General features: G+C 40.5%; 1 protein-coding gene across 1 annotated transcript; it reads right to left on the bottom strand.

The window, feature by feature from the left end:
- Positions 1-372: 372 nt before the first annotated feature.
- FST (follistatin) lies at positions 373-6620 on the bottom strand. Its single transcript, XM_054003417.1, has 6 exons — positions 6489-6620; positions 4329-4520; positions 3715-3933; positions 3145-3369; positions 1876-2106; positions 373-1157 (listed from the first exon to the last, which is right to left on the bottom strand). The coding sequence occupies exons 1-6, from the start codon at positions 6568-6570 to the stop codon at positions 1075-1077; spliced, it is 1032 nt and encodes a 343-aa protein (XP_053859392.1). The 5' UTR covers positions 6571-6620; the 3' UTR covers positions 373-1074.
- Positions 6621-27714: the final 21094 nt, after the last annotated feature.

Here is a 27714-nt window from a genome sequence, read left to right on the forward strand (position 1 = left end):
ACCAAAACCATTCAGAACAAAGGACTGAGGACTGCCTCTAGGGAAAATTCCACTTTTTATTTTTTTTCACTCATCATTTATTTACAAATACACATTATAACTTTTATATACATTGCACATTTACATGGTAGAAAAGTACAAAACTATATATTTAAATGAATTTATATTTAACTCGCCATGTTTGAAAATATAAAATTGCATCAGAAAAAAAGTATTATGAAAAGCAAGAAACTTGAACTGATAAAGCTTTGATATAACTTTTAGCCACACACTGATTGGATACGAAAATTTTGAAAGCGGTCAGTACTGCAAGACCATCTTAAAGGAAACACCTGATAAAACACTTATGCACATGACAAAAAATTAAAACAATAAAAATAAAATAAAACCTTTATTCTTATTACAGTTAGGCCTGTAGATGTTATTGAACTTCACAATCCAATTTCTTTGGGTTCAAAATTTGTATAGTACAGTATAAACTCTCAATACAGAAATCATTTCAGTACACCATGTGATGAGAAGTAGAGAAAATGAAGTGCAAGAAGTTTCCTTAAAGATTGCCTCACTGCACCTTGACAGTATACTTTAGTCAGTTATAATGCCTTTTGGTCAGTCAAGATTCCTTGTAAACAAAAACACAGGGATCTTTTGTGTACAGAACCGGCAAAAAGAAAATCCAATAAATAAACATAATAGAAACTGACATGCAAGTTTGTTAAAGTGGAAAAGAGTTAACATCAGTGACACAAAGAGATGAGATCATGTGGGTAGGCTCTAAGGAATGGACTTTTATAGTTTACAAGAAAAAAGAAAAGCTTTACTTTACAAGCAAGAGACCTCACAATAAATAACACTGCTCTTCCCGTAACGAATAAATTTCTTCAAAAAACAAGGTGTACGGTCAACCAGACATTTTATGTATAAATTATAAAACATGACACAGTATAAATAAATGTCTACGAGACTCAACTATATGTATACTTTTTTTTCTCCCCAAAATAAATAAGCATACACTTATTTACAGTACGGACATTGATTTTGTGCCCAATGGCTGTTTCAATAGTAATAGAGGTTTTACCACTCTAGAATGGAAGATATAGGAAAGCTGTAGTCCTGGTCTTCATCTTCCTCTTCATCCTCTGGGTCTTCATTAATTGCTAGATGGGGGAATACAGGGGAGCTGTTGTTTAAATTAGGACAACAACAGCGCAGAAGCAGCTCAGTGCATGTTTTGAAAGCCCTCTGAACAGCCATAATACAGCGTTGCATTTTATGCGACTTGTAGTGAGATGCTCTTTGGCATCTGCTGTTATGCAGTAAGGTTTTTTACACATAATCTATGAAGTCATAACTGCAGAAAGTTCTGAAGAATCAATGGCTCAGGTTTTATTGGCAGATTCCTGAAATCAAATAAAAAGCGCTCTGGTGTTTTAGTTTAATTGCTTTGTGTCCTTCATTCAGAGTTAGTAGAGGCAACTGTGCTAAACCAGGTGCCACGTACTACCTTTAAACTTGTTCTTTTGGACCGAGTTAAGAGTTTATCCAGGTGTTAATAAAGCAATCAGCAAAGCACACGAGAGCAGACAAAGTACAAAAAAAGTCACTAGAATTACACTCCTCGGGCAACCCCTTTCTGATAGAATGGCTTGTCCTTGGAACATCCCCAAAAACTCCAACTTGAAGGCCAGCTCGTTGTTGGAGATCTATTGCATTTTATCAGCAACCAAAGTGTGTGCATGAAAGATAGATACTTATATTCTACTGTACCTTGAATCAATAAATCAATCTTTTTTATGTTTAAAGGTGTAAGTCTTCATTACCTAGGTATCGCCTTCAGAAGCCTTAAGTGTCTGCAGAGTTAAAAATCTCACTTACAGTTGCAAGATCCAGAGTGCTTAACTTCTAGAAGCACACCCATAGAGCAAGCTGCCTCTTTCATGGCACACTCGCTTGGGTAAGTTGTGTTATCACTGGCACACACTGCTTCTTCTGACTTGCTTTCAGGGCATAGCTCATCACAGAGGGCGCACCGACCTCTGCCAACTTTAAAATCCCACAAGCATTTCTTCCCAGCACTGCATTGAATGTCTTCACAGGATTTGGCTTCTAAAAACATACACAGAATACTAGAGGTAAGTGAGAAGACAAAGCAAAAAGCAAAGCAAAGACAAGCAACCCCCAAAACCTCCCTTTCCCCTGTGAACTGTGAAGAGAGAAAGCTCAGATATAGTAGATGTGATGATACTTGCTGATTTTGCTCAAGCAAGCATTCCCTTGGACAACAGTGCCTGTCTATATGTGGGGGAAGAAAGACAGCTGTGCCAGCAAAGCTTGGCCCTGGGAATACAGGATTACATTTGCCTATTGTACATGACTTTCCTGCTCCATTTCATGTCAGTGGAAATTTGGCTCCCCAAATTAGCGGTAAATGCAGGATTTGTCAACAGGTCCAGCGTTTCTAAATCTATTATTTTTAAACTAACCCACAGACAGCAGTTGTCTACAAGATTTGAAAGGGAATTCACCTCAACCTATGCCAACTAAAAGTAACCTGAGACTCCCCCAAATTCGCCCAGCAGTTTTGGGGAGCAGAGGCTGCCCTGCAGGTGCTTCTTCACAATACACTGCACTATCAATCCTTTCTGGAATCACTTCCAACACAGAATGTCAGGTTGCACAGAAATTATTTGCCTATCTTCACCCACCCACTGTCTCCAAAGCCCACAATTATTTCTAAAGAAGAAGAAGTGATCAGATGTTTTAAATTAAGTTAACGTAGTCTTTGCTAAGACCACTTGAAGACAATTGTTTCCAGGAATACAGACCCACTGAATATCGTGACCTTATTACATTGTAACCATGTCATCATCTATTTCAGGGAGGCTATTTCTCCATTGGATACCAATGGCAGCACCCACAGCCACAGCCAGATCAGACCCTCTTCTCCCTCATGCCTACTGCAATCTTTTCCAGGACTAAGTTCACCTGGCTCTCCTCTTCTGGGAGGGAAGCACTAACCCAAGCTGCTGAAGTCTCTTTTCCTCCCCAGCACTAACCACATCCGTCCAGTTACACACACTGGGTACTTTGAAACAGGTGATGGAGGAAGCCCCCCCACACTCAGTCTCCTCCAAAGATACTTACTGACGCATTTTCCTTCATAGGCTAATCCAATGGATCTTCCCAAGAGGCAAGTAGCTTTCCTCAGGTGGCAGGCACTGGCATAAGTTATGCCATCATTCCCGCAGAGATACTGTTCAGGGGAGGTAGGCTCTGGACAAATTCGGTTACACGTCACACAGTAGGCATTGTTGGTTTGGTCAACCACACATGTGGAGCTGCCTGGGCATAAGACATCCCTGCAGGTTTCTGAAATACAGACAGAAACACAGTGATTAGTAGAAGATACTAGGATCCCAGTGATGAGTGTATAGGTGACAACAAGAACAAATAACCATATAAAAGCCTTCAGCAGCTCTCCTCCTTTAAGGGCTACTGGAGGATGCATTCATATCTCAGGGTAGCTGTGTGAACACAAGTGCTGCCAGACTATGGGGAGCTCTTGGTTCAGCTACATCCTTGTCTGCTGAGCATGGTCTAGTTACTCTCTCTCAACCTGGTTCCTATGAGGAAGTACACCCAACATCTCCTCCCTACTCTCAGACAGACACTCTTTGGCATTTGAGGGAGACTGGATTAGATTTGCAAACCTACTTTTGCATTTGCCCTGATACTGGACTTCAAGTTCGGGCTGTTCTTTACATCTGGCTTTGAGAAGGGCGCACTCGTTCCTGTAGGTTTTCCCATCTAAGCCACACACGGGGCCCTTCCAAGTGATATTAGAGCAATCCGGAGCACAAACACACCGAGGTTTGTTCTTCTTGTTCATTTTACATTTCTTCCCGGGTCCACAGTCCACATTCTCGCATGTTTCTGATGGAAGGAAAGAGGCACCACTTTAATACCAAGTGTGCAGAAGAGACCTGGTGTCAAAACTGCTTAAAGAAAAAAAGATACCGTGAACCCAGAGCACAGAGCAAAAACACCGTTCCCCCCCGTTCCAGGACACGCCGCTAGAGGTAAATTCCCTCCACTAGTGAAGGCAGGGGGGAGAGAGGGTCTCTCCCCCCCTCCTCGTGATATGCAAGGCAGCGGGTAGAAATGGGGTTCCCCCCCGCGATCTCGGGGCTGGTACGAGACGTCCCTCAAAACCCCGACGAGGAAGGAAGCAAGAGGACAGGGCTGCCCCCCTCTAACTCCCTCCCTGCTCCTCCTCCCCTTGCCGAAGCCGCTCCTCAGCAGGCAGCAGCTCGGCAGCACCCCCTCACCTTTGCACGGGATGCAGTTTGGGGCTCCCCCATTAAAAATCATCCACTTGAAAAGCGTGTTGTCGTTGACGTCCTCCGCCGTCCACGACGTGGTCAGGCGGCCGCTCTTGCAGCACTCCTCCTTGCTGAGGTCGGTTTTGTAGAGGACCTGGCAGCGCCCGTTCCGCGCCTGCCGAAGCCAGCAGTTCCCAGCTGTGGGGCGAGGGGCGGGGGGGACACCCAGACGGATCAGTGGCGGCCACCAGTGACCCAGACACTGCACGTGCGCCTTGCCGTGACTTTTACTAGACTGCTTCCTTTTATTTGTCCCGTTTCATAACCCGCAGCTACTACGGCCCATTTGGAAGCGCAGTTTAAAAAACAAACAAACCCTCCCCCCCACCAAAACCCAACCAAACAAAAAAATCTTCCCCAAAACCACAAAAGAACTAAAAAGCCCAAAGCAAGAAAACAAAACAAAATCCAAAACAAAACAAAACAGAATGCAAGAAAGAGAAGACCCAACCAAAACAGCGAGAGTTTTTGGAGGTATTTATTCCATATGTAGAGCAGAAGGAGCACTGCCGACACGTGACAGAGCCTTGAAAAGGATGTGCATTTAAAAGGGAATAAAAAGAAAATCGCGCTTGCAAATTCCTTCCTCCTCCCCCTGCCCTCTCCTCCTCACCGCGGCTGCACAGCAGCATTGTTTTAGTGCCGCACAGTTTCACTCCCAGCCCATTTTGCAATCTGCACGAATTGGGAACATTTGCTGTTAGCGAAGTCTTTCGAAATCGCCACATTTTACTGTTTCTATTAACAAATGTCTCCTTCACTAAAATAATTCAGCAGAGTTAAAAAAAAAAAACAAAAGTGAGCAAAGTACATAAAATACAAGGACACTTGTAGTAGGAGGTCCCTATAGAGTTTTAAAAATCGATCAAGCTGGAAAAGTTATAGGTGCCATCTCTCCTGCAAGCATTTCAGAGGAAAGTACACTGTCTTTGCACGGGATAGAGTGGGTTTTCTTGGGGTTATTTTTTGCCTTTTTTTCCCCCCTCTAGTAACCCTGTTATTTGTGGAGTCAAGCCAAGAACATTAGTCCAAGCAACTCCCCCTTTTTTAGCTGAAGCATTTTAGTTGAGATGAGTCTCTCGTGAATAACCAATGTGACTTCTCCAGCAACTCAATACCAATTGATTCTCCTGCTAATCCAGCCAAGGCTCGATCCTTCCTCCTTACTCCCATGGGAATGTACCGCAGCGAGGGGTCAGGATCGGCCAGCGGAGATGTTGCTGGGCGCGGGGGAAGAAACCCCCCCCAAAAAAAATCATTGAACAAACAATGCCCTTATTAAAAAAAAAAAAAGTTTTATGTCTTACAGTTGCCTACGTTAGATTAATTATCGGTACTGGGGAAGGAAAAAAGAAAAGAAAGAATTATAAAAGAAGCAATGGCAAGACGTCCAGGCTGTGGCTGGAACATGGTCAAGAATAGGGGAAAAGCCCCCAAACTAAAGATCAATATTCCCTTGTGTCGAAAGAGGGCTCTTAAGAGTTGTCAATATCAGGGTCGGTTTGTTTTGTTCGCACGAGGAAAAAAAAAAAAAAAAACACCAACTTACTTAAGCATACTCTTCAGTAGTGCAGGAGAATTTACAACGCTAATATTTACTCAGACACACACTTAAAAAAAAAAAAAAAAAAAAAAAGGAGTAGGGAGGAGGAGAAAATCCCAATATTAAAGTCAGTAAAATGACCACTTATTGGTTTCTAAAAATGTCAGCTGTAATCGTGGGGTTCTCCATCACCACTCTCCTTCAGTCAGTCAGGAGAGATAAAAATATGAACTAAATTACCAACAAACTTTGTGCATTCATTCGGGAGCCGAGACTGGGAAAGTTCCCTCACGATGCTGCTCTTCATACACGCTGCATAACAACAAAAAACAAGAAACATCCTATCTGTCCTCTGTGCCTTTGCGGAGCAGTGCGAAGATCCGATCAAAAAGGGATCTAAATGACACCTCTGCACCTCGCTACAAAGCCCACAGTTAACTTCTGTTCTGTTGAACCTTGGAGAGAGGCGTTTAACACCGCAAGCAAACTAAACCGTGCCCAAAATACAGAAAACATTAGTAATAATAAAGAAACATATCTGCGAATAAATAGTCTGGTCTTACCCTGCAATGTGTGATCTTCCATGAAGTAGCACAGAAACATCAGGATTAAGAGCATGCCCGGGTGGATTCTCTGATTTAACATCCTCAGTATAGCAGGGAGTGAGAAAGACGCAGAGACAGCGTGAGGGGGAGTAGGGAGAGGGAGCGAGCGCTAGCCAGCCTGCTTATGATCGCTCTATTGAATGAACGTCAGGCTCTGAATGCAGTCTCTCTTTAAATCTATACGGGGGTCCTAGCTGTCTGCGGTGGGCGGTCTCCTAATGTGTGTGTGTGTCTGCTCGGGGGTGGGGAGATTTAAAAAGTTCAGTTTGAATCAGGTGACATTTTCCACCTTCTGGAAACCCTCTCCAATTATCCGCTCTAGGTGCACGCACACACAGGCGCACACCCGCGCAGCCCTGACCGGCGGAGCCGCCAGCGGGAGCAGCCCCGGCCCCGGCCCCGGCTCCAGCCCCCGCTGCGGAGCCGCCACGGCCGCGCAAGCGCCACGGGGGGCTGGAGACACGCGGGGGGTCGCGGCCGCCCCAGGGGCGCCCTGGCCCCTTCGGCGGGCTGGGGGTGCTGCTGGGGCGCGGAGCGGAGCCCACCCGCCCGGAGTCGGCTCCGCGGGCATGGTCCCCGCGCGAGGTGGCTGCGGGGGATACATCCCACTCCCCGCACCTCCGGCGGACGGGAGGGCAGATCGCTCGGCCCAAAGAAGCCCCAAACCCCGATCGACCAGCCCCAAACATGAAAAAAACCCAAACCCTCAAAGACAGAACCGGCCAAAAGTTTAATACCTAGGGCCGTTCCCGGGTGATAGGCTTTTCACTGGGAGAGCCCGGGAGGACGAGACGGGAACGGGGGCGACGTAGGCGGTCTCCTTTCAGAAACAGAAAGATTGCAACATCGATAATGAACTTCTAGGGCACTAGTTTATTAAGCACAGTCTGGCATTATTCTCCCCTTAGAAAAGTTGGCGGTCTCTCATTTATAACATTTTTTGGCATCGCTGAATGAAACTGAGTAGGCGATATTTCCTTTTATACAAAACGATTACTTAACGGAAAATGGTATTGTTTATTCAAAAGCTGCCTTTTAAATTTCGATTCTTTCGCTTTTCTGAGCCACCAAAGCACAACAGACTGCGAAGTATGCAGACAGGAATGCCCGGACAGTGCCGGGTCAGGGGCCGGTGCGCCGCGGCCGCCCGCGCCCTCCGCCCGGCCCTCCCCACACCCCTCCTCCCCGCTCCCGCCCCCCGCCACCCCCTCCCGACTGCCCCCTCCCCACAACTGCAAATAACTCAGTGATAACAGATTTTTTTCCACCAACTGCAGGAGATAGTGCTAATCTTTTAATAAAAGATCCCATTACAATGGGATCTGTCTGGACAGACTATAATAGATCCAGAAATACAGCCGTGCTAATATTAGAAGACAGTTGTTTGGGTGCCTCAGGCCGGGCCCTGGTCCCGCTTTGAAAGTGGGCATGAATCACAATGTCCCTCGGTACCACCTGCGGTCACACGCATTAAGGACCAGACTGGTAAATGACCTCGCTGCGTTTTTTTTGGTTGTTGTTGTTGTTTTTTTTTTTTTTTTTTCTTTTTTCTTTTTTTTTTTTTTTCTTTTTTAATTATTATTATGATCCTCGTCCTGAGCATCGCCCGGGCATTTTGAGCACTTCAGAATTCAGAAGCTCCGGGACTCCACAGCCTTTTTAATCTTTTCCCAGATTGGTGCCACTCTCCCCCTGCCCCCCGCCCCTGCCGCCGGCTGCCGGAGCCGCGCTCATGCGGGGTTGCGTAGTGCCCTCTAACGGCGGCGCGCAGCGGCAGCGCCCGAGCGCCCCGGCCCCCGAGCCGCCCTTGCCCGCGCCGGGGACGTCCTGGCGTCCTGGGCAGCGCCGGAGCCCGGCCCCAAGGTGCTCCGGGGGCCGTTCCGTGGGCCCCCGCGGTCCGGGGCTCCGAACACATCCGCTGCACAGGTCGGGAGGCAGCACGGCTCCCGCCGGGGCAGCATTGGTGCCGGGGCTGGTCCGGGAGGAGTTCCGGGGGAGGTTCGGGGGGATCCCGGCGGTAGCGCGGGGCGCGCAGGCGGCTGCTCCGGAGCTCGGCGGCCGGGCTCGACTCGGCTCTGCTCGGCCCGGTCCAGCACGGTCCGGCACTGCACCGCCCGGCTCGGCCCGGCACTGCACGGCTGCCTGGAGGGCTGCGGGGTCAGGCTCACCTTCCCGTGTTCCGTTTGTGTATGTTTTTTAGTAATTGGCCAATACGGTGTTTATCCTGAAAATGTTTTCAGTTATAGAGGGACGTTTTCAGGCCGTGTTCCTGGAAATGAAACGCAGAATGGGTCGATAAAGTTTACACACGTGCTTCATGCATGCTTCATCGGGAGATCAATATGATTGCGCTGGTATGGAGATTTGTATCACACCTGTTCTCTGACATCACTTAGAAACAGCTGCTGTTTCTTTCATTGTTTTCCCCCCTTTTCTTTTTTTTTAATTTTTCTTTTTTTAAATACTAGATACTGGATTTGTGAGTAAGAACATGTCAGGGACATATTATGTAATGAGAAATGCTTTCTCACTGTGTGTGCCACTCTTTATGACTCCCCCGCCCCTTTCTGCTTTGTCAACAATCATATTTAAATTACCAAAAAAACAATAGTGTAGATCTGTAACTGAACTGTCAGGCAGTACAAGAAAAGAGCGTTGTTTTCAGTCTGACAGGTTTCACAACTTCTTTCTACCAAGAAATGTATGCATTTTAATATAGGCTTTTGGATGTGAATCCAATCTTTGCAGCTGGCCCTGATCTTGGAATAATAGAGCCTTTAAAAAAAACCCTTATAGACTTACCTCTCAGACTTTCAGAAAGTTCAGATTTGATTCCCAATTTACATATTTATGTGTTTTACTTCAAATATAGCAATAGACATAGCTAGAGCTACAGCAAAATCCATAATACAAAATATTAAGTGGCTGGCCTCTGAATAAAATAGCAAGATATGGAGAAGGAGGAAAAATAATCAGCAAGTTACCTTGTCAACATGTGCTATTAACATACACACACAGATGCAGACACACACATACGTACATACACGTATGTGGAATATTGACTTTGTGATGTCAGTATTCACTGTACTAGTATAACATTACCTCTTACGCCCTTCCCCTCACTCTGTTGCCTAACAGAAGAGTGGTTGCTGGTATCAGGAGTGAACCAGCTTGGAACCCCCTCTTTGTTAAGGAACATGTTTGCAATAACATTTTTTAGGTTGTGGATGGGACTCCAGGCCAAAACCCTTTATTTGGAAGGGATCTGGATTTTGATCAAGTGCAAATGGGAAGGCCTATCCTGGCAATCTAACATTCAAGGGAGCAGAAAAAGACTCAGACACCCTCCTGTGGTCCTGGATGTATGTATGCATCATCCCATGCAGTTTCTCACACAAATGGCCTCTGCCACTGAGCAAGTACTCAAATAAAGGTAGAACGTCCTCTTCTGGTAGGAGAGAAGACTTCTTACCTTGCTTTGTTCCCATTGAATTGCACTGATTATCACAAAAAGAAGGACTTGTTTCTGAAAAACTGCAGCTTTATGTAGGCTCCCCTCATTTGCATCTCAGGTACTAGATTTAAGGACTTTTCTGAGTACCATTGCATTGTACCATTTGAAAAGCTTTCCCTCCAGTTTTTCTTTTTAAATATAGGAGAAGAAGAATTACAGACCTTAAATAACTTTTCTGTAGAAATTTCATTGCTGTTTCTCAGCAAAAAGTAGCATAAAATATTGTATTACAAAATTTGATTTCTTGATTTAACCAAGACTTTTTTTGAAAAACAAGCAAACTAGCTCCTGATAAAACTAAGCTCTAAAATATATGAACTGAATTCTAGTATCGAGTATTGGCTATGTGTGCTATTCCACTGAAATTATTCCTGCACGTCAGAGACTATTAAACATAGAACTTGCAGTGCATGCTCTTGGGGAGTGTTGTGCTTATTGGATGAATACAGGGATACTGAACTGTTGTTTTTTCTTTTTTTTGTTAAATTGACCTAAGAGGTTATGTCTATTGTCAGGTGGTGGGCAATGGACTAGATAAAGAGGTAGTAGGGATCTTACCTAATAAATAACACCGGTAAAACTGTTCATTCTGGTTCATACTGCAGAAAGGTCATGTAGACAGGTGTCATTCATGTTTTAGGTCAAATAAAATTGACCTATATGTGATATGAGCCAAAATGACCCCTTCCTTACCTTCTTTAGGTGGTTCAGGAAGTAATAACAGAAATGTGTATCCCCTACAGTTTGAAGGATACCTATCTCTTACTGGAAGTCCAAACAGGGCAAACTGTCTTAGACACTCCAAAGACATTCTCTTGTCTTGTGCTGGCAGTACCATGGACCACCACTGAGGAACTGCAGCAAGTCTTATTATTCAGTACCCATTGCAAATGGGATGTGGTGTGGCAAGACGAGGTTTAATGTGGAAGTGGAATGAAAACAGGTAATTAAACAAGTTGCAAAATCTTTCTGGATTACTGAAAACTTGGACAAGTTTGAATTTCCAGTAGAAAATGGTATTGGAAAAATCTGTGAGGAAACTCTTAAAAACATTAACTATCTAAGGAAGCAAAATAAAAAATTATAAAGGAGTCTACTGATCTATTGCTTTCCTGATTTGTTGAAGAGGTGCTCCTCTGTATATTTTCAGACAATATTAAACAACTAGAAATGTGCAATAGACCATGGAATTTCTGGGGCAAGTCTCTCACCTTGTTGGGATTGTAGTGTTTTCAACAGCAACAGGAATTCTGGTGTAGATTTTAAATTAATTTTTTAAAACTTAAAAAAATGTTAAAAATGAAAGAAAATATAATTATTGTGGGAAACTTGCTCTTCACAGTTTTTAGGATGCTGCTACTGTAATAATGCCAGAAGGACAGCACCACTAGCTCTAGGCAGCCCATTTCCACATAAAGGCTTAGGAAGAGGCATGGTAGAAGGGAGCATGGAGATGGCAAAACTGTCAGGCAGAACAGCCCCTGGAAGGCCATTTCAACCTCTGGCTGTCTGAAGTCATGTGTTAAGTGAAGAATGGCTCTTGCCCAGCTTCCTGACAGGTAAATTGCCTTTTCTGCTCCCACAACTATTCCAAGTGAAACTATGTCATTCTTGGTGACAAAACTTCAAATTTTTAAGTTGTAATTATAGATGAGGAGCATAATGCTTTCGGAATGGCTTAATGGGGTTATGTGTGCGTATTGTGCTTTTGAGGTCTGCAACATTTTTTAAGGCAGACTTCAAGAGACATGTCAGTTGGCAATCAGTTGCAGCTGAACCAGGACTGGAGACTAAACCAAAGATAAAATGAGGACAGACATAGTTTGTAAACAACTACTGTGAAAATTAAGTCAATTTTTGCCATTATGTTATATTTCTTTTTGTTTGTTTGTTGTCTACTTATTAGAGTTAATGTGAAGGGCATATCTGATTATTTGGAAGTGTGGAGTCACATAACTCTCTAATCCCAAAATATTCTGTGTTTGACTATAGGTCCTGGATTAGAGTTTAATGGAAAAAAAATCACTATTAAGCATGATAGTCAACTTTGACAAGCTGAATGTAGCAGGGTAAAAAGGGTAATAAATGGAGAATTTCCAGCTCAGTGCATATATCTAGTGATATATATACTGGATCTTGTTTCTAGACTAAGAGAGTAAGTGCTTCACTGTGTCAAAGTTACAGCCTTTCTAAGGACAGATCATTAACTTCTTGTTGTGAGGTTTATATTTACTTTATTGCCTATCTAGGAAGAGGATCAATTTTAATGGTTTACTTTCAGATATTAATGGAAACAAATGGATGCTAGACTGCTATTTAGTCAGTGCCAACTTACTGGGATGTTATCAAAATTGTCCTACATGGTACCTGTTGGTAAACTCCAAATGCTCCAAATGTCACCTTCTGGTACTGCCTTAAATGTGCTGGTCAGAAGAGAAATGAACTAGATATCAGCAAAAATTAATATCTAAATGTGACAAACTGAAAAAGAAATTTAGAGAAGATCAGGTCATGTCTATGATGAAAGCAAAGAAAAGCTTTTATCCCAGTTGTGGTGAGCTGCTTTATTTATAAGAGCAGAAAAGGAGTGTATTTCAGGATCTGGAGCATCGTCACATATGTATCATGTCCCTTTACAGGTAATCAAAATTTTTGGTCCTTTAAAAAGTACATTTTTGCTATCACAAAAATAAGAGTGGATTTCCAAAATTATTTTTTTAATACAAATTGAACCTATTGTACTATATTAAGTACATGGCTCTGCATGTGCTTCTGTAGACTTGTCCTATGGCAGTGCTAGATAATGGTATCTGTAGACCATCTAAAGTCTTATTTTGAAGTCAGACTTTCATGAAATAAATACAAATATTAGTTAGCAGTATGGGAAGGATGAAGACCCAGGGTAATTTATGCTTTGTTTTGGGACTTATTGCATAAATTTCTTTGCAATGGATGCCCTGCATGGATTACTTAGAGTTTGTTGGCTTCACAGTATGTACTGTGGGAATTGTCTCCCTTCAGTAGCACTAGAATTGTCTTATGTCCTCTTAAAACTCCCCTGAGAAGGGCATCTACTGATCCCTGTGGTTCCTGTTCTGTCCACTAATGTGGTTCATTTGCATACACTTTCTTATACGCCTGATCATGAGGTGACTTGAGTAGCCACAAGTTATGGATAGAAAGGTATATCTCCAGACTGCCAGTCCTTACAGTACCCTTTTTCCCTGGATGTCTCGGAGAAGAGGTGCATCTTCTGTACACCAGGTAGCAAGTTTAGTTACAGGTTAGCAAGGCAGTCCAGATTACATGGGTTTGAGCTTCTGCTTTCTTGCCTGTTCTCATGATCAACCTAAACAACTCTGATTTCCACTGGTCATCAGTGGGACGGATATCTGTGGGGCCTCAGACTCTGAGAATGTGCTCATCCTTAACAGGTCTTGTTATTGTACAAGATTATTGTGGGAGCAGGAAGAGTTAAACATGGAGATCATCTACATCTCAGATGAGAAGGTTTGAGAGGTAAAGGCAAGAAAAAGGCTTTAGCCATTTTTCCATATTATATTCTGTGTAATTCCAGCTGCTGCTTCAGAAGTGTATGGTAACATATCTGGTAGCTTTGTACAAATAACCTGGGTACACTTGGAGTTGACAAATGATATTAAATATCTTTGCTCAGGTACAAAACAACATCCCAAAGGCAAAGGGATAGCCTGTGGAACAGCAGGGATAAGCCCCAAATCTTAACTAAATATGTCTCCACTGGCCATTCTTTCTTGCTGCTGTGTTACCTTACCTCATTTATGCATGTAGAAATCCTTGGATTGGCCCCACATTTTAAAATGTGAAATAATGAAGAAAAGCTGATTATTAAAAGAAAAGTTGTTTCATTAATGCCTCATAAAATTCAGACATTGAGGATTTGGTCTGTATTAGGTGTCTTCTTTTTATTTATGTCCATTACGTTTACCATTAATTCATGTTTTTCTTTTTTTTGAAGATAATTAATGAGGTTTAGTCATGAAGTTTGTCCTACTTTCTTTCATTACAGGCAGTAGAAGGTGACAGTAATGTGGCCCAGAGTCCAAGTATTCCTTGTTCCTAGCATCTTAGTTCCTCCCAACTGTACAATCTTGAAAGTCCCCTTTCCAAGACAGAACTTAGTCTGTTTCTAGTCCTTCACTCACTGACCATGTGCTGCAGAGCTCATGGAGCTTTCTGAGCATCCTTCATGGTATCCAAAAGAAAGATGAAATTCTGTGGTGTTGATGGTGAGAAGGCAGTATGCTTTCCAGTTTTATATATGAAGGCTATGTCTGCAAATGGAAAAAGTCATAAAATTGTTCTGTCAGAGCACCCAAATGCCTTCTAACCTGAGTGCTAAAATAGTGTTATTCGCTGTGTAGGGTCATAACCAGCATATCTGGGAGGCTTGGCAAGTCCCTGCTTCTCTGTAACGGAGACAGTAATGCTTAAATAGAGGATGCCTTAGGTCCCACACCTCTGACCAGAGGTTCTTATGAGTCTGTTTTTCATGGTTGCTCACTCAGTGAGCTGCAGTATTGCCAAGGTCAAGTTCTGAATGTACATGTGTCACAAGGCTTGATTCAAACAAATCAGCTTAAGTAAGTAGTTTTAAATCCAGTTATCTTTCTTTTGTATTTTCTGTTTTCTGAGATGGCAATCACTTTAAGTCTTCCTGAAGAACAATGACATTTCCAAGTAACTTTTTAAAAATTAAAGCGGAGACTCTAATATGTGTCCAGAATTCCAATATCTAGCATTTAAAAAAACATCTTTGACAGAAATGCTAGGTTTTCCAACCAGGAAATTTAGGCCTGTAAGGTGTGGGGCTACACTGTCCCTAAAAGGCATGAAAACACAATAGTAAAAGCAGCCTACTTTGTGGAAATATAATTGTCAGAGAAAGACACTTTTCTTCATTTCCATTTACAAAACTCACAGCTTTTGGTGGAGGAGCAGGGGAGAGTGAAGGGAAGGGATAGCATGGGGTAAATAATGAAATAATTAGTCTCTAGAGAGGACTGAAAAGTAAAGAATCAAATCAAACTCATGCTATTAGATTTCATTTGGTGTTCATGGAATTTTAGCAGAGAAAAAAGAAATTTAAGAGTTCTTAGCAGCAAACACATATAAAGGAGGTTTTGAACAACAATTGAAAATCTGAAAATACGGTATTTTAAAACAGTGTTCACTACTCCAAACTGACTTATAGCTACAAAGAATTCACAAAATAAGAGAGACCTCTTGAGGACTCTCAAGAATGAATCAATTCCAATAGCTTGGTTCTTCTTAGATGTCTTTGATGCATGTCTAGTTTACCTATTGATAAAAGGGAAAGAGAATAAAGAAAAGCATTCCTGAGAAGGCCTAAGTTAAAACTGATTTTGCATCCATTAGGTGGAAAGAAAGTCTATGCCCCAGTTAATGCTTTACCCACACAATTTTGAAGCATGCTTTAGTAGCCTGCTACTAGTAAAACACAAATCCTTAAAATAATTCATTCTGAAATATCTCAAAGATTATGACATAACAAATCTAGACAGTGAGAGAGTAATTTAAGCATCAAACTCTGTATGCTATTTGCTCAAGCTGCAATATCCCAAAATTCAATAGTTCAAGTGAAGCAACTGACTCTTTTGAGGAAAATAACAGCATACCAACAGTGTAACTTGCTGTGTCTGGAATCACTTAAAATGAAATAAATATACTAGTTCTATCCTGTATTGTTTAAAGATATACATAATTTTTAAGATCTTTTTTAAGTCTCCTACAAACTTTGTTTTATCCTGCAGCACGACATTAGCAGATAATTCTTGTCTTATTCTAGGTTATTATAAGAGTACAGTATGAGAGTGCTGATTCAATTGAACTTGTTAAAAAAAAAAACAAACAGAAAATCTGCAAAACGTACTTGGAGCTTCTCAGAACTAAAATCATATTATTTTCACAGAAAAATGAGATTAAATTCTGGACAAGTTTCATGTTCCATAGGCAGCAAATTCAGGCTAAGATTCGTAGGAGGAGATTTGAAGGCTCAGAGACACAGACAGAGAAAAGGATAACATTTAGGGGTTTTATGCTTCTTAAATTAATCCTGCAAGAAAAAATAGTGGTGTAAACCAGAGGCTGTACCCCTGTATTTGGAGAAGGACAATTAGCACTACAATGAGACAGAGCACAATGAGGCTGCCTGTTTCTGCCGCTGCTCAGGCTTGTCCTTTTGGCATAACCCTCTAGTGGAACTGGTTGGGATTTCAGTCCCTTCTGGAAATGCCTCCAGTGTTCCCTGAGCAGCATGTCACCAGGGATGCTGTCCCCTGAGACCACTCTGATAGCATTTGAGCTCTGGCACCCTGAAAGGCTTTCCAGAAAGAAGATGCTCAACATGCAGCAGTCCAGTTCTGCTGTGTCCCTTGAGGAGTGTTCTTGGGAAGTACATGGTAACTTCAGGTCTGTCACATGTTCTGCCCTCTCCCATATCCTGCCTCAGCCTAGCTAGCTCATGTAACAGTACAGGTGGTTGGTCTCTCTTCCCTAATGAAGCCTGCTTTGCTGTTGGTTTCTGAGATTTGGTGGTCATTTTCCATTTGTGAAGACAGCAGAAAATAGCAAATGTTCATTCACCTGAATTCCTTGTAAAAAATCACCTGCAGAAATCCCAAGAAAAATGAAAATTCTAGAGGATTTCTTTAGGGAGATGTGTGGCAGAGAATTTTTGTGACAATTCAGATTGTCAGTAGGTATTCATTTTGATCCTGTTCTCCCTGAATTTTACTGAATCACATTTTCACACTATGATGACATCTCGTATTGTTCACAGAGTGCCTTCCTTTCCCCAGGTATCTGCTCCAAGGAAAGCTGGAATCTGATGTACACAGATCAGTTGCTTTTCAGGAAATAATCGTTATCTCTGACTGGACATGTTAGATACTACTGGAGTTAAAGAGTTTATTCATCCCATTAGAAATAGTTGGGAAACAAGGAAAGGGGTTTTATTTCTCCTGGACCTCAGGCAGTTAAGTATTTTGCAAGAAAACCTTCAGGAATCCACTGCTAAGCAATAATGTGTTTGATATAAATGGACTAACATTGTATATATATTGTCAATTTGCAAAGAAGACAGATGGATTTGGGGTTAAAATAGAATATAACAGTTGGAAAATCCCTACTGGTCTTGTATAATTCTAAGACAGTAGTTTAATTTGTTCTAGGTCACTGTAAATTTATGGTAATGATAATATACCTTCATGTCATAATTGGAGTGTAATTATGAATTAAAGATTTGATTCTGGACTATTTTGAAGCACTCTTGTCTAATGCTAATGTGCACCAGGTAGCTGCAGGGAAAATGCAATCACTGACACTGGGACTGTCTGTGGGACTCCCAGATGAGGGAGGATGTGCTTGTGTGCTGTGCTGGTGGTGAAAAGTGAGCCTGCCACCGTGGAGAGGAGGAACGTGCTGTCACATCCCAGTACCATCCAGTCCTAGCAGCACATGCTCAAAGACTGCAAAAACAACTTTTGCCTTGTGACTGCTTTCCTAAGCTATTCGTCAACAGTGGGGCAGAACAGAAAAGGAGAAGTATGAGTTTCTGTGTAGTTGAGGGTCCAAACCAAGTAGGTGGGGGTATGGAGTAGCTTTTCTTTTCAGCTCTGAAGTCAAGATAGGCTGTGGCTGTAGAAGTAGCTGCACCTCTGCTGTTGATGCTTTTACTCCTGGGCACATCAGTGCTAGGTTGTCCTAAAAACACTGGTTGTTTTCTATCCCAAGCTGCTGATACCCTCTTTTCCCTCTCCCAGTAAGATACTCATTCCAAGGTTGTTCAGGATTTTGCTTCTTAGTCTAACTGAAGTAAGGATTTTTAGGTTTCAAGGAATCCGTGTAAGGTAGCTATGCAATTTCTTCTTATCATTCAAGGATGTAGAATGACAGGCCTAGAGTGCCTATGCTGTCATCTGTAGTGGTGTAACAATGAAGGTCTGGCATATGTCACCCATTTTACAGGTGGGTCAGCAATTAAGAAAATGCAAGAAAATTGGTCAATGGACTTCATAGATGCAATGCACAGCCAGGCATGACAGTTATAATTAACATTTCAGTGTGACCTAGCCACCCAAATATTTCTTTACACAGAACTTGTAAAAGGCCTTGTGGAGCACCATCTGCTGATTCCCAATAAAACTACAAATGCTGTGGAAACTTTCTGCTGCTGGTTCTGTGTTGAAATGGATTGAGTGCTACATACTAAGCTTCCAGCTTGGATCCAGATTTGAATTGAAATGAGTTGTTTATGTTGCTTTGTATTTCATGGAGTACTTTTCTTTCCTATAAAAACTAGTGGAGAAAAACTACTACAATCTGAACTTCTCTGTGCTTTCAAGACTATCCTGTATAATGTATCTGATACTTTTAGTAATGACTCTTTGTGATATTTATAAACATCCTAGGATGCTCCACTTCCTGATTACTTACATTATAATTATCCAAAACCAAACCACCTAGGTCTAGTACAGGGCCAATATGCAATATGCCAGCTGACTACACTGGAGTCAAAAAGCAGTAACTCCTTTGCAGATCTGTTGTCCATAGTCATTAATAAAACAAAGGAAAAAATATTGTCAACGAAATAGTGGTTGAATGGATTTTCATAATCCTTCCTATATAGAGTGACATGGACTACATTAAACCCAGATAGTGGAGGGGACATGATATTTTCCTGTACTGAATCATATTTGAGAAGAACCAGCGCATCTTGACTGCATTATCAGACTTCTTTTTATGTATGAACAACTCTGCTTAGTCTTACAGGATTTCATCTGAAGAGCTCAAGAGAGGAACATGCATTGTGCTTCAAAGTTAATGAGAATACCCTTAAGTAGTGGTGAGAGCCACTTCAAAACTCTGCAGAATAATTTTACAGGATAGGTAAAACATGACTGTCTTCCTCAGGCTAGTTGTATAAATAAAGTTTGTGGGGCTATTCATGGGTGTAGAGTGAGAAATATTTGACCCATGATCTTACATATCAAATATCTTTATGTATTATTAACAATTTAAAAAGCTGGACATAAAAATGTGACTTGTTAATGCCAAACTTATGTCATGTGGAACAGGAAGAGAAAGAACAGAGTCCTTCCTATATGGTTTGACAAGATCTTTTTCAATAAACTTTTAAGCGTCCCATGACCATAGGTGCAGATTATAAATTAACTTGGAGGCAGGTGTTTCCGTGGCTGCAGGGAAACTTGTGCCAACATGTATTCACATACTGTGTCCACGATATCCACACTAGAAGTATGTGCCAGTGCTTGCAATAGACTGCAAATGGAAGCAAACTTGTGATGCTAGAATAAATTTTCTATCCACTGAAACTAAAACTGGAACCATAAATACTATAGCTAGAAGATTATATTTGATCTTTGCCATCATTAAGATTCCTATCTCAGATGCTCTGCTTCTAGTAGTCCTGTTTCAATATGTAAAAGCATAAAAGGTAGCATATTTTCTCCCCTGTCTTTTTGTTCTTCTCTCTGTCTTTCATACACATGAAGATAAACGTTAAAAGAAGGAAAAAAAAATCCAGTTCTTTGACTCGGACACAGAAATTATGACTCTGACTGGTCTGGTCCCTGCAGTAGAATATTTCTGACAGAGATAAACTCTACCAGAAAGTTTCTAAAGGGAACAAGAGGCCACAGAGCAGACAAATATGGAATAATGTGACCACAGAGAAGATTGTCCATGGGGGTAGTCAGTCAGTGATGAGTCTTGTGTCTGAACTATGCATCGTTGCTCTGGCTCTTACAGAGCATGTGGTCTGTCTGCCACATGTAACTGTGGTGGCTTTGACATGTCATAGAGTCTAAGCCTTTTGAATCCTCCTGAATTCTTAATTTAACTCTTAAATAAGCAGGTCTTTTCACCACTCCTAAAAATAACTCCTACTTTTGATGGAAATGTGAATTAGAAACATGTAATCTGGGACCATTGCCATTTAGATTCTTATCTGTGATCATTTACAGCATTGAATTCTCCAGAAAGCCATGATGTATGGCACAAGATGTTTGGAGTATTAGTTGGAAACATTTGGAGCTCTGTGCTTCGGTTATGCTTGTTTGTCACTGTGAATGGCTCAGTGTGGTTGGGTGCCAAGGCAGGGTGGCGGTGATGGAGGGGGAAAATGGGGATGGGATCTTCAGTTCCACTTTTCTGCACTGGCAACCAGGGACTGCAGTGTCCAAAGTACTCCAGTGACAAGGGAAAAAGTCCTTTCCAAAGGCAGTAGTGTTGCCCTCCTTGCCCGCCCATGTTCATGTCAGGGTGGTGTATGAAGCTGGCAGGAGGCTGGGCTGCAGCAGAGTTGGGTGAGCCACCTGTGGGAGGGCAACTTGCTCACAGATCTCTTGCCTTCCTGAGCAATCAGGGGCTGCTTCCCAGAGATGCATGAGCCCCTGAAAATCCACACTTCGGGTTATGTTATAGGAGTGTTTCCTTTTGAAATGGGTTGCCTTTTAAATGTAATGGTCTCCTTGTTGTTTTATGAGGACAAAGGGTAAATAAGATTATTTTTGTTTGTTATGGAATTGCCTAGTGACCATCTGTGAGCCTCATTATGGCAGCCATGGTTCAAATTTAGAGTAATAGATATCTTCTAATGCTCGTACCGTAGCATCTAAATAGACCAGACAGATGAAGGGTAAGAAAAGTGGCAGAAAATGCAAGCAAACAGGAGTATTCAATTTACACTCTTAATAACATTTAATTTATGGTGTATGCTTGCACTGTGACTTGCTAGTTTTATTTATTTCCAGGCTAAATAATCCTAACATATTTAGGCTTCTTGTGACTGTAACATTCTTATCAGTTGTCTCCAGTAACTTTCTGTTTCTGTTAAATGTTTCATCAGGTGGAGTAATCAGAACAAAACATAATATGCAACATGAAGACATACCACTTATTTGCATAAAAGCATTCAGGTATTTTCAATAATATTCCTTATTACTTGCTGACCAAGGCAGTTGGAATAGATGTTTCCCCTGAGCTGTACACAACGACATCTAGCTGTTTTTCTAGAGTGTATGAGCAATGCAGAAGTGGTTCAAATTATGCTTGCCATTGTGTATTGCTTCCTGAATTAGTGTAGTAATTTTATTTATTGTCTCCTCATGCTCTGTGAAAGACCTTATGTTCTCCACAATGTGCCATATTACTGGGGATGGTGGAAGGCTTCCCCTCTCTAAGACTGCAAAAATGGTGCCTTTTTAATGAATATTTTATTATTCTAATAGATATTTTAATTATTATTAAATAGATATTTTATATAATATTTTTATACAATATTTTATATAATATTTTATATTTTATATAATATTTGATATAATAGATATTTTATATAATTAATATTAAATAGATCTTTTTAATTTATTATTAAATTATTATTAAAACTTTGCTGCATTTTTTGGACATGGAGAAGTTTCCACTAGCTAGGAACAGCTATAGAGAGCCAAGACTTGGGAGGCTGTGTAATTATTACATACTCCTCATCTTTCAAAAGACAAGCTTATCTACGGACTGCCATTCTGCATAAAAAGAAACTTGGGCTTGGTAACTGACTTCTGCTTCCCTTTCCCTCTTCTGGATCTTTGCCTGGGGAATCATCAGCCACACTTGCCGTGGTGATTGCTAAGGGTGACTTTCTTCCTGCCCTTTTTAAACAGACATTTTGAGCAGTATAAATGTAAATAATTTAATAGACTCCAGCCAGCAGTTCCTAAAGCTAATACATCCATAGCACAGTGTTTAAAAAATAACAATTAAGCCAAATGCATTCAGTCCTGAAACTTTAGTCACTATGTACAGATGTGATTCAAACCTACCCTCACCAACCCCCAAATGATGCATGAAATCAATAGCTCATTTGTACCTGTGGGATAGTTGTTCTGCAGAGATCAAGAATACAGTATGGCACATATAGCATTTGTTGTCACAATATCTGCACTTCTAATTTCTTGAAAATAATTTTGCTTGTGGAAATGATTTACCAAGAAATTCAGTATTATTGTGGTGAGTCTTATGTCTTTTTCTCAAGTAACAGAATCACAAGTTGACTTCTGCACCTGCGCATACCCTTTATTTTATGTTTTGAGGCACAATGAAAAGAAATGATGCTGCAGTGTCCTATACTGAGATGCATGGAGCTGGCATCAAGGCAATATAGACCTGTGTGAAATGAGAAAGTTTGAGGGCTTTGTGAACTTTTATAGAGGATCAGAAGAAAGCTGTTTGGCACAGGTGTTTCTGTAATTGTGATACATTAGAAAATTTCAACATGTTCAAGGGCACTTATGCTGTGGCTACAGCTGTTCTAACTCACACTGCAAGGACGAGGTGGTGTTTTAGTGCTAACACACTTGATTGTGTAATATAAAACAAGTAGGAAAGGAAATATTGGTTAAACCAAGGTGGTACTCCTTTATTCCCTTTTTTCCCTTTTTCTGTTCTTTTTTTCTTCTTTTTTTTTTTTTTTCCTCTCCTTTTTGTTTTATGAATTTTTATCCCTTCACATAGAAAAGCCACAGGCAGAAACAGTGTCATGGCAAAGAGACTGGGATGGAGAATAGTCAGACATCTTCTAATATCTCTACTTCCTCCTGTTGTTCATATTCATGTGTGCTTAGCTTCCCTGAGCTAGGAAGGATAAAGCACAAATGCAGATAGACCAAGGTGGGAATGTTTTGAATCTCTTCCACAACATTGGAATATGGCAGTATAAGTTAGTCTTCTGCTCCCTGGTTTGCAGTTGTATGTAATACACACCACAGACAGGCTAGTAAGCCTAAAACAAAGGAGGCAAAATATAAAGAAGGGAATGAGGAACAAAGCTGGTGAAACTACTGGAGTAAATTCTGTAACATAAGCAAAAACTTTAGTCTGATTTAGTCTGATTATGTTTTGGGTTTGTTTGTTTAATTAATATTGACATCTCTACAATAATTTCAGTGTCATTCATTTTCTTATTCACAGTGGTATAAGTGAACAGTCAGTCAAACCCAGTAGGATCAACAGAATGAGAATCTTGGTAAGGGATTCTGCTGTAACCATCAGTGGTGTGACAAGGGTACATTTATGGACAGTTATATTATAAAATCCTCAATAATTTTGGAGGCCAAGCGTTTTGCAGGAACTTCAGTGGAATGATGATAGTTTATGCCAGACACCAAGAAAAAGAAGAACATTAACTTTCTGATTTTAACTTGCTTATACTACTTGCTTATACTTTTCATTATTCCTAGAGTGACCCTTGACAGACTTCATACAATGTTTGGAATTAGTATCACCTGGCTTTTATTTCAAAAAGTCAAGCTTTTATTATGTGTTAATTAGCTAGCCTCCTGAGGGAGAGAAAATGAAGTGGGTAGTCATTTTAGTGGTGATTTCAGCATATAACAAATTGCACTTTGGAGGTATATTTTAACCTAGACTAGTAGCTAGAGCAAGGTATTGCTGATATGAGGAAAGATCAATATCACCTACAGCCTGGCCAGCTGTGTCAAAAAGGTCTTTCCCAGAGATTGTTATGTTTCATTGGGCTTAAAAATTCTTACTGCTTACAAAGTACCTACCAGTTATCATGTGCTTGGAGATTTTATTCCTTTTCAGAGATTTGCAAAGTGTTGCTGATGGAAGAATTCCTGTTGTTGGTTGGTTTCACTAGGAAAAGGTTCATGCTGCTAGCATGTTCTGTTTGTTGTATAGCTACATGGTGCCTTTAGTGGTCACACATCACAAGATATTCATGATACCCCAGTTTTCCTAGAGTTCTATTATATGTTCTTATAGGTACGAATGGCTGGGTAGTACTTTCCTCAAAGAAGAGTTCTGAAATGAGGAAACTCTGAGACTGGTTTTTGTCACAGTATTGTCTGTCCTTCAAACAGTGTTTCATATTAGATGGTTTCATAAATCTTCTTACAGGAGGGTGATAATATCTTTACACAACACACAGAAGCTAACATCCATCTTACATTTCTGTTTTATGATTCATACCATTTGTATGTGAAGTTTCAGTGTGGTTAGAGGCTGACAAACATAAAATTGAACTTTGTCTAAAAAGTTAGTAAGATCTATTAGTTATTAAAATCAGGCAGAATAATAGTGTGTTTATTTAATAGGCATTTATTTTATCAAATCTTCTGTATTTTCTTTTAAAGGATAATCACAAGTAAAATTGAAACACCACTTAACACATAACTTACAATAGCTTAACTAAAGTTAATAACAATAGCATATCAGTTATTAAGCCTGTAAAAACCACAGCAGACTGGTAATCTTACCACTGATGATAAATTGAATTTTTCCATTTCTACTACTATACTAATAAAGAAGAGTTAAAGACCAGCCATTCCATATGGGTTGAATATTCTAGCCTTTCCTGGATGGGAAAGATGTTATTTTCTATTCTTATTCCTTTAGCAGACTTGTATGTAAAAGGCTACATTTTATTTTATGATGGTTGGTGCACACATCTGTTCATTTAACTGTACTGTACTGTTGTCCTGCTGTTGTCTTCAGGGCATTACGTTAAAGCAAATTCAGTCCTGCAAAATCAACTTACTCCATTTGCTTGTTTCCTCTCCTTGAGTTTTCTTCACTCCTCTGTCTTCTAGATTTATTGGTTTATTTAAGTTCACTCAAAGGTTGAACTTTATTGTCAGATATTTTTGGGCACTTCATGATAAAAGTTCCCTGGTGTATTTTACATCCAGGTGAATATAGAAAATTAGCATTTCATTTAGTCCTGTGAAGTATGTAGCACCTTGACTATAATAACCATTTCCTAAAAAGAAAAACAAAGAAAAAAGTCAGAAATGGAACTTAATATCTTATCAGACAGTAAAATCAATGCTAACTGGTCTGTAAGTGGGCTCATGACAATTCAGAGATCTATGCTGCAAGATTACAATCTAGTAAACAGTTTCAGTAGTACTAAGATATTTGCCCCTGGCTCTTTAAAAGAGATGCAAATGTAGCTGACCTTCTTGTCTCCTCTTGTATCATTTGACATACAAGGAATATTCTGGAAGAATCAATGAACATTAGTAAAACCAGAGAGCAGAAATCTGACCTCAGAGATGATAATCATGTTGTGAATGTTTTGATAGAAAGACAGGGAGGCAGACAGACTTAACATATAAAGAGTTTCATGGGAGGAAAGATGGGAAAATTGAAAAGAGAATTCAGAAAAGGTAATTAGGAAGAAATGTCAGCATTCACACTGAAGCAGGAGAGAAGGGAAAAGGGGAATGGAAGGCACACGAAATCCTGATGTGATGTGTGCAGTGTTCAAATGAGACTGAACCATGAGTTGAGCATAAATCAGAGCTAGGGTTTTCTGGATTCCTGGCAATACAGCAGAGGTAGGAGATGCTGGCTGGTGTTTTGCCAATGGTGTGTAAACAAACAGGATGAAATGAAGGAAGACAGAAATGAGGGAATTCTGCTATTGGTGTAATTTTATAATGAGGAAAGGGTGATTTTTTTTTTTGCTTCAGGTGAGTTATTGGTAAAACACAAGGCAAAAAAAAAACCCAGTGACTGGAGACAGCTGGCAAAAGAGGAGATGAAGATGATGGAGATGATCTTTAAAAAGTCAGATGATGGGAGGGCAAATGATGCAATATTACAAACCTCTTATTCATCCATGAAAGAGCAAAGGTGAAGGAGGATCCAGAAGGAACAAGGCATGGCTGAAATCAATGTTTCTAAAAGAACAGTGAAGAGACAAATGACTCTGATGCTTTGCCCTTATAAGAGAACATACTGCAATAAATGGTGTGAACTGAGGTCTGAAGAGGAGCACTGTTTGAGAGGCTGCAAATTTCCTTTCATACATGAATTTATCTCAAGCTGCTGGATCTCAAGTTGTACTGAGACATCCAGGTTCAGCTTAATTAAACATGGGTAGGAAGTATCTGTAACAATACCAAACACCAGCTCTAAGTCAGGGATCTTGCATTCCCTTTTCAAACTAACTGAGAGATTACAGCTAATGTCAATGGTTTAGGTAGAGAGTCTCAAGTCTACATGGGAGGGGTATGGACAAATCTTGAGATTGTTCATCTGCCTGTCAAGGTCATGCTTTAAGGCAGATCTTGAAGTTTGGGTGTAACTTGTAGTATAATTTTGCAGTAATAATTAAATTACATGCTTTGCTCTCACAATTTTTGAATCTATAATTGATTAGAAGTTACCAAATACTGGTGTGTCGTTTCTCAAGTTGCACAAGGCTTTTCCTGTTTCCAATGGGAAAATATTTTAAGTTGAAATTAGCAAAAAAATGAGAGACAAAGCAGGGAGAAAATATGCAGAAATAAGTCACAAAGGGGTACTAGTCATACAGCCACAAAAAGAAATCTGTCCATAGCAGATTAGCAGGGTTCTGCCTTACTTTTGAAGGCAAAGAAGAATAATATTACACAACATATTTGTTTTTACATTTTAAATACAATTTTGTAGACATGGAAAAATAATTTGTTTTTATGGAAGTACTATCATTCTGTAACCCAAAACTTCTTTCAGTATTTAAATGTACTAACATAAGCCATTCATTCTGAACTAAGTAAGAAAATATGTCCAAAATGGAAATAATCCAGATAATACGGTCTGCTTTCTTTTACAAGCCTCAAATAGCTTCCATTTTGCTAACAGTTTTATATCTGTATAAATGTAGGTAGGAAGTGTTTGTAACATAAAGATGTATGGTCACTTTTTACATTACTGAATGAATTGTATGCCGGCAGTGTGTTAAGCATATTATACCTCAGTTTGACTGACTGTGGTGTTTATTTCTTTGTAGAGTCATCACAGCATTACAAAAAAACATCTTCTGAAAGCCATTGAGGCTTTGTCATCGGGCCAGTTGGATCTCATTTGGACTGCTTGTCATCAGCTCTGTGCAATAGTTTATTTTGTTATTTTGTCACAAGCCCAGGCAACCTTTTCTGAGGTTTGGCCTTTAGCTGATTGTGTAGGATTCTCTGTTAATCCAGCAGAGGATTGTGAGAGTGCTGATCTGAATGGGTAAGCAAATAAAGATTTGTATTGAGGGGAACATCAGAAGTTAAGGACATGCTAGACACAATTTTGCAAAACTTTTAAATGCCATTATTTGTAACACCTCTAATCACAAGTCAGCATTAAAAAAAAAAATCACCCCACACAATATTTTCTTATTCTGAATTTAATTCCACTGAAACATATGATACTGTTTGTACAGCAAATTGAAAGTGCTGTAGATCTGGCTGGTGGGAACTGTGCAATCATCTATACATCATCTTCTAAGGTGTTTAAATTGGCTCTCACAGCTCTTGTGGGTGACACAATTGTAAATGAATTAATGTGTATTCACATTGAAAAACATGCCTGGAGTCCTGAATATATTGTTTCCTGTTTCAGAAAGAGGACTTCCTTCTCTGAGTACAAACAGTATTTCTGTATTTTAAATCAAGTACCTGACTTTCTGATCAGACATGGTGAACCTACCAAATGAATAGTTGAAATAGGCACTTTTTATTTAAGAGGGCAGCTATTGTCTACTTGTCATCCATTTCCTGGGCACTTGCAAGGCTTGACAGTGCTCAGCATTGT

This window comes from Vidua macroura, chromosome Z, assembly GCF_024509145.1.
Source record: "Vidua macroura isolate BioBank_ID:100142 chromosome Z, ASM2450914v1, whole genome shotgun sequence".
NCBI classification, from domain to species: Eukaryota; Metazoa; Chordata; class Aves; order Passeriformes; family Viduidae; genus Vidua; species Vidua macroura.